Source organism: Schistocerca americana, chromosome 10 (assembly GCF_021461395.2).
Source record: "Schistocerca americana isolate TAMUIC-IGC-003095 chromosome 10, iqSchAmer2.1, whole genome shotgun sequence".
Lineage (NCBI taxonomy): Eukaryota > Metazoa > Arthropoda > Insecta > Orthoptera > Acrididae > Schistocerca > Schistocerca americana.
In genome coordinates, this window is record NC_060128.1 from 176,200,823 (window position 1) to 176,213,292 (window position 12,470).

Genomic DNA, 12,470 nt, shown 5'->3' on the forward strand with positions numbered 1-12,470 from the left:
CAATTGTAATTGAATTGTGGAACATGTTCTACGCCCAAGAATTATGACGTTTTTGGAGAAAGAAAAATCTCCTCTACAAAAATCAACGGAGATCACACGAAACTCAGCTCGCTCTGTTCCTCCACGAGATCCATAGCGCCATAGGCAATAACAGGTTGATGCCGTCTTCCTTGACTTCAGGAACGCATTTGACACAGTCCCACAGTGCCGCCTAGCGAAAACAACATACGAGGATATCGACTATTGGCCCTAAATTTCAACTGGATTCAAGACTTCCTTGCAGATAAAACTCAACACGTCGCTCTTGACGAAACAAAATCGAGAGATGTAAAGGTAATTTCCGGAGTGCCCCAAGGAAGTGTGATAGGACCGTTACTGTTTATAAAGCATGTAAATACTCCAATAGAAAGCGTCGTATGCTCTTTAAAACTGTTCGCAGATGAGGCGGTTTATTTAAGAAAGTAGCAACGCCGGAAGACAGTATCGATTTGCACAATGACCTGCAGAGGAGTGATTAACGGTACAGGCTCTGTCAGCTGACCCTGAACCTGAATTAATGGAACACTTCGCTTTTTTGGATTTCCGTAATGCTCTTTTGCCATGGCTGTTTTCCACGTCAGACTGGGCAACATACTGCGCATACATCGGAAAATTAATCTACTACAATGAAATGAATACCCATAGCTACATACATGCGTTGATATATGTCAATGGGGACAATTGAAAATGTGTGCCCCGACCGGGACTCGAACCCGGGATCTCCTGCTTCCATGGCAGACTCTTTATCCATATTTTTTTTTTTTTTTTTACTCATTTTGTTCGATTTTGTTCGTTGCCTCTGCTCGGGGCGGACGTCGTAAGACATCCGTTTCAGTTCGTTGTTGATCGAAACAGAGGATAGTGCGACTGCAGGGACTTATCTTTGGCACGCCTCCCGTGAGACCCACATTCGCAACTTATTGTCCCGCACTATATTCATAGTGCCCCTGCCCATTATACTCATTACTCGCGGCTTTTTGCCGATTCCCGTAAGAGTTCGGGCACTGTTTGCGCATCCGCACAGAAGAAGATGGTCAAATGGCCGTTGAGCCTTATATGAAGATGGTATCTGTTCTTTCGGACATGTCCGAAGGACCAGATACCATCGGTGACCATGCAGCTAGTTAGAATGAAATTACAATGAAATGAGTACCCCTAGCTGCATATCGGCAGTTGACAGGGGCACTATGAATATAGTGTGAGACAATAAGTTGGGATTGTGGGTCTCACGGGAGGCATGCCAAAGATAAGTCCTCCAGAGATAAGTCCTCTGCGTCTTCAGTGGCTCAGATGGATGGAGCATCTGTCATGTATGCAGGAGATCCCGGGTTCGAGTCCCCGTGGGGGCACACATATTCAACTGTCCCCATTGACTTATATCAATATCTGTATGCAGCTAGGGGTATTCATTTCGCTGTAATTTCATTCTAACGAGCTGCATTGTCACCGATGGTATCTGTTCTTAATCTGTTCCTGTACAACTGCACTGTTGATGAGAAACTGCTGGAAACAGACATCTACCGTAAAATATTTAGAAGTAAGTATGCAGAGCGTCCTTACGTGGAATGACCACATAAAACAGTTAACAGGAAAAGCAGATGTGAGACTGACATTGATAGGAAGAATCTTAAGGAAACGTAACTCACCCACAAAGAAGCTTGTTCGACCGATTCTTGAGTATTGCCCATCAGTGTGAGACCATTACCGGTGGGACTGATAAAAGAGGTAGAGAAGATCCAACGAAGAGAGACGCGTTTCGTCACGGGGTCATTCAGTTGGCACGAGAGCGTTACAGAGTCCAGTGGCAGACGCTGTAGGAGAGGCATTGTGCGTCATAGAGACGTTTGCTATTGAAATATCGAGGCAACACTTTCTGTGAAGAGTCGTGTAATGACCACGATGAGAAAATTCGAGGGGTTAGAGCCAATACGTTTCTAGCATTTGTAGACTTAGAGAAAGCTTTTGACAATGCTGATTGGAATACTCTCTTTCAAATTCTGGAGGTGGCAGGGGTAAAATACAGGGATCGAAAGGCTATTTACAGTTTGTACAGAAACCAGATGGCAGTTATAAGAGTCGAGGGGCATGAAAGGGAAGCAGTGGTTGGGAAGGGAGTAAGACAGGATTGTAGCGTCTCCCCGATGTTGTTTAATCTGTATATTGAGCAAGCAGTAAAGGAAACAAAAGAAAAATTCGGAGTAGGTATTAAAATCCATGGAGAAGAAATAAAAACTTTGAGGTTCGCCGGTGACATTGTAATTCTGTCAGAGACAGCAAAGGACTTGGAAGAGCAGTTGAACGGAATGGACAGGGTCTTGAAAGGAGGATATAAGATGAACATCAACAAAAGCAAAACGAGGATAATGGAATGTAGTCAAATTAAGTCGGGTGATGTTGAGGGTATTAGATTAGGAAATGAGACACTTAAAGTAGTAAAGGGGTTTTGCTATTTGGGGAGCAAAATAACTGATGATGGTCGAAGTAGAGAGGATATAAAATGTAGACTGGCAATGGCAAGGAAAGCGTTTCTGAAGAAGAAAACTTTGTTAACATCGAGTATAGGTTTAAATGTCAGGAAGTCGTTTCTGAAAGTATTTGTATAGAAAGTAGCCATGTATGGAAGTGAAGCGTGGACGATAAATAGTTTGGACAAGAAGAGAATAACAGAAGCTTTCGAAATGTGGTGCTACAGAAGAATGCTGCAGATTAGATGGGTAGATCACATAACTAGTGAGGAGGTATTGAATAGAATTGGGGAGAAGAGGAGCTTGTGGCACAACTTGACTAGAAGAAGGGATCGGTTGGTAGGACATGTTCTGAGACATCGAGGGATCACCAATTTAGTATTGGAGGGCAGCGTCGAGGGTAAGAATCGTAGAGGGAGACCAAGAGATGAATACACTAAGCAGATTCAGAAGGATGTAGGCTGCAGTAGGTACTGGGAGATGAAGAAGCTTGCACAGGATAGAGTAGCATGGAGAGTTGCATCAAACCAGTCTCAGGACTGAAGACCACAACAACAACACAGAGCCAATACAGAGGCTTACCGATAGTTGTTCTTGGGGTGGGGGGTACCAGAAATACCCTCCGGCACAGAACATGAGATGGTTTGGGAGTATGATGTAGATCTAGACAGTACGCGCCATCGGGTAGTCAACACGGGGTGTTTCACAATTCGTATTACGCACTTCTAGATTTTGTGGAGTAGACGTAGTCGATCACTTTTTACACAGGAACCCATGTCCGGAACATCAACCAATGACGTTACGGAGCGTAAAAGATATAGACGCTGGGGCCCGTAAATGTATGTATATACAGGGTGATTCCTTGATGATGTCACAAACTTTCTAGGATGATGGAGATGGAGAACTGCATCGGTTTAAGGTGAGGGTCCCTGTACCGGAAACGAACGAGTCGAAAGTTATAAGCGAAAACCGTTCTGATACCTCTGCCAGTGCAATACGTGTACCGATAGTGTCGTTGCTGAGATTACAGGGTAGGTAGGTTTCAGAGGTGCAATATGGATCCAAATAAGAAAAAAACGTCTCGTAAACGTGGGGTCTAAAATGCATACCTTAAGAGCTATGAAAACTTGTGCAGTAGAGAAGGTGTCTCTCACAATTCCGAAGATAAACAGGTGCTCACAGCTACTGCGGTGGGCGTTTTAGGGACCAAGTTTACTGGCCATTTTTTCTTTTTTTTTTTTTTTGGTCCATACTACTACCTCTGAAAGTTGCCTACCCTACAAAAATGCCTCTGAGCACTATGGGACTTAACATCTGAGGTCATCAGTCCCCTAGAACTTAGAACTACTTAAACCGAACTAACCTAAGGACATCACACACATCCATGCCCGAGGCAGGATTCGAACCTGCGACCGCAGCGATCGCGCGGGGTCAGACTGTAGCGCCTAGAACCGCTCGGCCACTCTGGCCAGCACCTACCCTACAGTTTTAGCAACAACAGTACTAGTACATGTATTCCACCGCTAGAGATATCAGAACGGTTTTCGCTTATTAATTTCGACTCGTTCGTTTCCGATACGGAGATTCCTTACCTCAAACTGATACACTTATTCCGTCTCCATAGTCCAGGGAAGTTTGTAACATCATCACGACACCATCCTGTACATAAGTACATTTACAGGCGCCTGCGCCTAACTTTGACGTGTTGTAGAGTCGCTGGATGACGTTTCCGGACATGGGTTCTTGTATAAAACTTGACCTACTAAGTCCCCTCTACAACCTCTAGAGGTGTGTAACATGAATTTGGCCAAAAAGCCGCTGGACACTGGGCATGGATTTCATTAGAAATACAAACAATACTTATTTTTCAGTTGCTAATCATCTGGGTGATTTCCGCGAACTTTGGGTCACACACTTAAACATACGCGCAATTTTTGTGACTGTTGTTGGGCGACTTTATCTTGGTGCACCCATTGTTGTTGTTGTTGTTGTTGTTGTTGTTGTGGTCTTCAGCCCAGGGACTGGTTTGATGCAACTCTCCATGCTATTCTATCCTGTGCAAGCTTCTTCATCTCCCAGTACTTACTGCAACTTACATCCTTCTGAATCTGCTTAGTGTATTCATTTCTTGGTCTCCCTCTACGATTTTTACCCTCCACGCTGCCCTACAATACTAAATTGGTGATCCCTTGATGCCTCAGAATATGCCCTACCAACTGATCCCTTCTTCTAGTCAAGTTGTGCCACATATTTCTCTTCTCTACAACTCTATTCAATACCTCCTCATTATTTATGTGACCTACCCATCTAATATTCAGTATTCTTCTGTAGCACCACATTTCGAAAGCTTCTATTCTCTTCTTCTCCAAACTATTTATCGTCCATGTTTCACGTCCATACATGGCTACACTCCATACAAATACTTTCAGAAACGACTTCCTGACATTTAAATCAATACTTGATGTTAACAAATTTCTCTTCTTCAGAAACGCTTTCCTTGCCATTGCCAGTCTACATTTTATATCCTCTCTACTTCGACCATCAACAGTTATTTTGCTCCTCAAATAGCAAAACTCATTTACTACTTTAAGTGTCTCATTTCCTAACCTAATTCCCTCAGCAACACCCGACTTAATTTGACTACATCCCATTATCCTCGTTTTGCTTTTGTTGATGTTCATCTTATATCCTCCTTTCAAGACACTGTCTATTCAGTTCAGCTGCTCTTCCAGGTCCTTTGCTGTCTCTGACAGAATTACAATGTCATCGGCGAACCTCAAAGTTTTTATTTCTTCTCCGTGGATTTTAATTCCTACTCCGAATTTTTCTTTTGTTTCCTTTACTGCTTGCTCAATACACACATTGAATAGCATCAGGGATAGTCTACAACCATGTCTCACTCCCTTACCAACCACTGCTTCCCTTTCATGCCCCTCGACTCTTATAACTGCCATCTGGTTTCTGTACGAATCGTAAATAGCTTTTCGCTCCCAGTATTTTACACCTGCCACCTTCATAGCAAATCCATATTCTACAAGTCTTTCTCACACGTTGTACACTGTTTGTCTAGATGGTGGTTTTGATGTAAAGTGTCTTCCCCGTTCATTAACAACTGCAGTAGCACCACTTTTACAAAATGTTTTATCGGGAAATACCGTTTCTTCTTTCGTTAAAATCATGAAAATTCGGAAAACTACATCTATAAACATGTCTCACCGATCATGCTTTCGTCAATTCACTTGTTTGATTATTGTGTTTGTTTTGTTTGTCACTGCATTGTATACCAATTTGACAAGGCGTAATTATCACTATTTGGCAAGAACAACGGATTAAAACTTCATACTGTGCATCTACATCTATATAGGCACTCCACAACCCACCGTACGACGCATAGCAGAGGGTACCCTGCACTATTAATAGTCACTTCCATTCCTGTTCCATTCGCAAACAGAGTGAGGAAAAATCGACTATCTGCATGCCTCCCTCTGAGCCCTAATTTCTATCTTTGTGGTCCTTACGCGCAGTCTTTGTTGGCTGCAGTAGAATTGTTCGGCAGTCAGCTTCAAATGCCGGTACTCTAAATTTTCTCAATATTGTTTCTCGAAAACAACGTCGCCTTCCCTCTAGAAATTCTCATTTGAAGCATCTTCGTAACACTTACGTGTTGTTCAAACCTACCTAGCAGGAACAAATCTAGCAGCTCGTCTCTGAATTGTTTCGATATCTTCCTTGAATCCGACCTGGTACGGATCCCAAACACTCGAGCACTACTCAAGAACAGGTCGCACCAGCCTCCCATGTGCAGTCTCCTTTACAGGTGAAGCACTCTTTCCAAAAATTCTCCCAATAAACGGAAGTCGACCATTCCCCTTCCCTATCACAGTTCTGACGTGCTCGTTCCATCTCATTCCGCTTCCGCTTTACGCCCAGATATTTAAACGACGTGACTGTATAAAGCAGGACGATAGTAATACTGTATCCGAACATTACAGGTTTGATCTTCTTGCTCATCCGCACCAACTTACATTTTTCCACATTTAGGGTAGCTGTCATCCATCGCACCAACTGGAAATTTTATCTAACAAGGGGAGGCCGCCAATTGTGAAATTCAGATTCAATTCATACTGCGCATAATAAAAGCTCATGGCCAGACGTGTAATGTGGCAAAGCACCAAGATGCACTTCTCAGCCGTTGTCGAGAAAATCGACAGTTAAAAGAAACCGTTGCGGTGAAATGCTCTCAACGATTAATAATTATCTACAGCGTCGTGGCGCAGCGGTAAGCGCCCGGGTTCGTAATCCGAAGGTCGCTGGATCGAATCTCGCGCCATGCAACTTTTTTTTTTTTTAGTATTTGTTTTTTGTAATTCAAATGTGTGTACACACACACACACACACACACACACACACACACACACACACACATATATATATATATATATATATATATATTGTATTTCACAAATGTTATTAATTGTCTTCATAATGTTAACCACGTATAGTTAACGGAAGACGTAGAAACGATATTCCGAAACGAATACGTATAGCGTAAGTCAAACGTTCGAATTAGAATAGAAACCCCACGAACAAAAATTTGCTGTGGCAGGTATGAAATATAAACTCCGTTACTCGCTCGTTACACTTGAAGGACAGATGTTGAATGGGCCGAAACGAGCCGCCGCATAACAGCGTAGTTGCCTGCCAACTTCGAAAGAAGGTAGATGCGGTCCCTAGCGCAACTTATAACATCGTCGAAAATCAGTGCGGACGTGAGATCTTTGGTACACCATGTTAAACAAACGGAGGAATGGAGGCGGTACAATTGGAGAGCGATCCGCCTTCACCAACATGCATAAGCAATTCATTAATAGTTCATATATATATATATATTTGAATTACAAAAAACTAATAATAAAAAATATGTTGCATGGCGCGAGATTCGATACGGCGACCTTCGGACTACGAACCCGAGCGCTTACCGCTGCGCTACGACGCTGTATAAATTTATTAATCGTAGAGAGTATTTCACCGCAACGGTTTCTTTTAACTGTCGATTTTATCGACAACGGCTGAGAAGTGGATCTTGGTGCTTTGCCACATTACACCTCTGGCCATGAGCTTTTATTGTGCGCAGTATGAATCGGATCTGAATTTCACAATTGGCGGCCTCCCCTTGTAAGTCGTCTTGTATCTTCCTACAGTCACTCAACTTCGACACCTTACTGTACATTATGGCATCATCAGCGAGCAACCGTAGATTGATATCCACCCTGTCCACCTAATCATTCATGTGTGTAGAGAAGTAAAGCGGTCCTATCACACTTCTTTGTACTTGTACGTCTTGCTGTTACCTGTGTTTTCTTTTAACCAACATCCACTGATTTTTGCGCCACCTTGTATATTGATGGTTTGGCAATACAGGATTTTCAAAAAGAATATACGTATTAGAAAGTATTATTTTGTCAAAACTATCGATCGCGGCCCCTCGGCTCGGCTATTGGAGAAACGAATACATAGTCTAGTTTATATTAATAGCCGCTAGATGTCAGTTGTCTTCTGTTTTGCTTGGTAACCGTCATATGTATAAAATGGCTACTCCGCAGCAGAAATCATTTTGTTTTCTCGAGTTTGCGAACTGCAATTCCGTGATTACAGTGCAAAGTCGTTTCAGGTTGAGGTACCAAATTGATCCTGCGAATGGGAGGAATATTTGCAGATGGTATGTAAAGGAAAGAGTCCTGGCCGCCCCCGTGTTCGTAAAGAAAATGTGTGCCACGAATTCAAACTGCTTTCCAACATAGTCCTTTAACATCAACTCGCTGTGCCAGTCGGGAGTTACAACTGTCTACAACAACAATTTGGCGTGTTTTGAGACGTCGGCTGGTTATGAAACCGTACAAGTTACAGCTGTTACAAGCTCTGCAAAAAAAATGGTTCAAATGGCTCTGAGCACTATGGGACTTAACTGCTGTGGTCATCAGTCCCCTAGAACTTAGAACTACGTAAACCTAACTAACCTAAGGACATCACACACATCCATGCCCGAGGCAGGATTCGAACCTGCGACCGTAGCGGTTGCGCGGTTCCAGACTGTAGCGCCTAGAACCGCTCGGCCACTCCGGTCGGCCACAAGCTCTGCATTCTGACGACAAACGCAAACTGGACGAAGGACAAGCTTGCTTGAGTGTGGGAGGAATTTGAATATCGATGTGATATTGTTCGTGTCGCTGATGGAGTACATATTGAACAGCTGTAATCTGAACTTGAGAGGTTCGTAAATATGTGTGTCAAGTTTCTTATTCGTATGTCTTGAAGTTTATTAAATATATGCATTCGAAATACATATATTCTTTTTGAAACACCCTGTATTACTGAAAGTGTGAGGCCCCCGAAGCAGCCCAGTAACAGCGCTGGCATCTTGTAGATTCCCATTATGTGGCCCTTCCAGCCAATGAGCTCGGCGCTGTTTGCAGCCGTTAGGTTGGCAGCGCGTCCACTTGCTCAGTTATCAGCCGGTGGCGCGAAGCTCCAGCAGCCGGCGGCCACTCATCTTCAATTGACGTCTGGCAGGCGAACTGGAGAGCAGCGGCAGTGCGAGCGACGCAGCAACATGGCGACAGCGAAGAAGGTCTTCAATTTCGGAGCCGGGCCGGCCAAACTGCCGCGAGAGGTGAGTTTGTGGCGCTCCCTGAGCGAGGCCTCGCGCCAGAGCAGAATGGGTTGCGTCCTTAGCGTGTGAGCGTAGGTCAAGTCACTCCCAAGGTCAAGGTCAAGGTCAGGTGTGTCGCCTGTCGCTAACGGGAGCTTGTTTACCCGTCCACCGGGCGGCAAACGGAGGCTCCTTCAATCATCCAACGCAGCAACAAATAACGAGCCGCACGTTTTTGAGTCTTATTAGTTTCCGTGTAGTTCGCGTCCATTTTTACGGTTCCGTACCTCAGTGGATAAAAAACGGAACCCTTGTAGGTAGGTACCACAGGCTGCGACGTGGTCGCGAATAAACAGTAATACAGAAAGTGTACAATTTTTTTTTTTTAATTCCACAAAATTGTTACGTCCTTACCGGTTTCTATCAGCGATGACCATCTTCTGATCTGCAGCAGAACACGGGAAAAATACAAATACAACTAGTGGATTGTTTACATCTTAAAACAATAAAAAGGCTATAATGAAAAGTGTTGCTGACATACTGTGGAAAACATACGTTTAAAATATTGAGAGGCATAGCTGTTTTAAAAACACGTTCAAGTATAACGAAACCGTGAATAAAATCTCGGTTTTCAAGCCGCGTCAATTCGAATTGGTGCGGCTCGAAAACCGAGAAGATTGTATTTAAAAAAAATTTTTCAAATGGCTCAGAGCACTATGGGACTTAACTTCTGAGGTCATCAGTCCCCTAGAACTTAGAACTACTTAAACCTAACTAACCTAAGGACATCACACACATCCATGCCCGAGGCAGGATTCGAACCTGCGACCGTCGCGGTCGTGCGGTTCCAGACTGTAGCGCCTAGAACCGCTCGGCCACTTAGGCCGGTAGAAGATTGTACTCATACATGCTGCCGCGAAAAACACCGAGGACACATAATGAATGAAGTCATAGTGGTATCGTCAAAAGATAAACGCAAGATCAACGTATCATCGTAGTACATATTTAAAATATGTCATACATTAGGCCACAGAGTCGGCTGAATCGTCGTGTTAACAGCGTTACTGTTCATAACAAACTGCAGTACAGGTGCCACAAGAATGTGCGTGTCTTTAGCTCCATGGATGCCGCTACTGTAGGCCTACACATATTCAGTGTACAAAATACAAAAAAAAGGTTCAAATGGCTCTGAGCACTATGGGACTTAGCATCTTAGGTCATCCGTCCCCTAGAACTTAGAACTACTTAAACCTAACTAACCTAAGGACATCACACACATCCATGCCCGAGGCAGGATTCGAACCTGCGACCGTCGCGGTCGCGCGGTTCCAGACTGAAGCGCCTAGAACCGCTCGGCCACTTCGGCCGACTTACAAAATACAATAAAAAGAAGAATACACTATGTAAGGGCTTACCACGTGTATAAGTTATTACAGTGATAAATTGCAGTAAATTAAAAAGACGACTGAAGTTAAATTTGAATTGTTAAGAAGTTTGTAAAGAACAGCCAAAGCAAAATAACACGCTGAAAATCCAACCTTAGGTACATGTTACAGCCGGCCGTTGTGGCCGAGCGGTTCTAGGCGCTTCAGTCCGGAACCGCGCTGCTGCTACGGTCGCAGGTTCGAATGCTGCCTCGGGCATGGATGTGTGTGATGTCCTTAGGTTAGTTAGGTTTAAGTAGTTCTAAGTCTAGAGGACTGATGACAGATGTTAAGTCCCATAGTGCTTGGAGCCATTCGATTTGAACATGTTGCATTAATTCACGTTCAGGATCAATTGCCAGCACCATTCATCAGTTCTCAGCAGGCGATTGTGTAAATCGATACTGTCTTCTGGCGTTGCTACTTTGCTATAAACAATCGCGAACCGCATCATCCGCGAACGGTTTTCAAGATCATCTGACGCGTTCTGCTAGTGCATTTAGTATGTACTTCTGAAACGTGCTTGTGGCGGTTTTAGGTAAAAATATAACTACATACGCAATAACAAGCTTACAGAGCTAACAGAATAATGTAAAAATAATAAAATAAATAGGGAAAGGAGCCAAGTGAATAAAACAATAAATAGACTGTGGTAAGTAATAACCCCCTCTGTTGGCGTCGCGTAGGAACTTCCAGAGGGCCTCTCGTACCGTCTGACATTCCGTTCCAAGAAAACAGTGTTAAAACACAGTAACAATCAACTAAAAAGATTACCTAGTTGATGAAATGTATTACATAAACGGAGAAGGTACAAGTAAACACGAGAGTAATCCGCTGAATATGAGAAAATGAAGCAAAAATGTAATGCACTCTATACTAGGTAAAGACGAAAGGTAAGATGCACATAATAAAGGCGTTCAATAATTGACGCAGGTCATGCGAAGTAAAGGAAGTAGGCATGGGTTGCAAATTCGCTCTGTACAATATTCTTGTTGGCCCTTGCTCTTTTCGCTTTATAAATTGTAAGCTCATCTGATAACTTTATAGGATGGCGCTTTTGCTTCCTGTGAATAATACGCGTGCTATTCTGAGTCCTCCCTGTTATTACGACCACCATCTGATAAATGCAATTCCAAAGCAGTTTTCTTACGCGGCTGTGAATGCTCTTTAAACGTTACGTAAAAGAGCGGTCGGCTTGGCCGATATAATATTTATCACATTGTTACAATCAATTCTGTATGTTCCAGAGGCATCACATTTGTCATACGCATCTTTTCAATTTATGTTTTACTCGAAGCTTTAGTGTGTTACTCACTTGAAAGCCATGCCTAACATAAGATTTTCTGAAACTTTTCTCTGGTTGCTGCTACATATTGCCGTGAAATTTGGTCAAATGGCTCTGAGCACTATGGGACTTAACATCTGTAAATATCAGTCCCCCAGAACTTAGAACTACTTAAACCCAACTAACTTAAGGACATCACCCACATCCATGCCCGAGGCAGGATTCGAACCTGCGACCGAGCGGCCACGCGGTTCCAGACTGAAGCGCCTAGAACCGCACGGCCACACCGGCCGGCGCCGTGAAATTCCACTGGCATGGCTGTCATACTTTTCTTTATTAGTTCTGTTTTCTGGGCGAGTGTGCGTTTACCTGCTGATTTTTTTTTTCATTGCTTTAGCCCAGGACATAGGCAACCTTTGGTGACCCGCGCGCCTGATTAAATACAAGTTAATTAGGCAACGGCCATACAAGTATGTTTCTCACGCGCGTTTACGCCGCGATTCAAGCATCACGTGAGGCTCTGTGCTGGGCATACGGGCGCTTTTCTCACGCAGCGTCAAGCCCAGAAAAACCCTTGTCAGCAGTGCATCGCTACAAACTACGGTAAC

The 12,470-nt window shown here is 43.7% G+C and overlaps 1 protein-coding gene across 1 annotated transcript in view; it reads left to right on the forward strand.

Annotated features, from left to right (window-relative positions):
• The first annotated feature begins 8,724 nt into the window (after positions 1-8,724).
• LOC124552415 (phosphoserine aminotransferase) overlaps positions 8,725-12,470 on the forward strand; it is a 91,165-nt gene continuing 87,419 nt past the window's right edge. The window contains exons 1-2 of the mRNA XM_047126682.1: positions 8,725-8,774; positions 8,978-9,174. Coding sequence (XP_046982638.1) covers positions 8,735-8,774; positions 8,978-9,174 — 237 coding nt within the window. The 5' untranslated portion in view covers positions 8,725-8,734. The remainder of the gene's footprint in view (positions 8,775-8,977; positions 9,175-12,470) is intronic.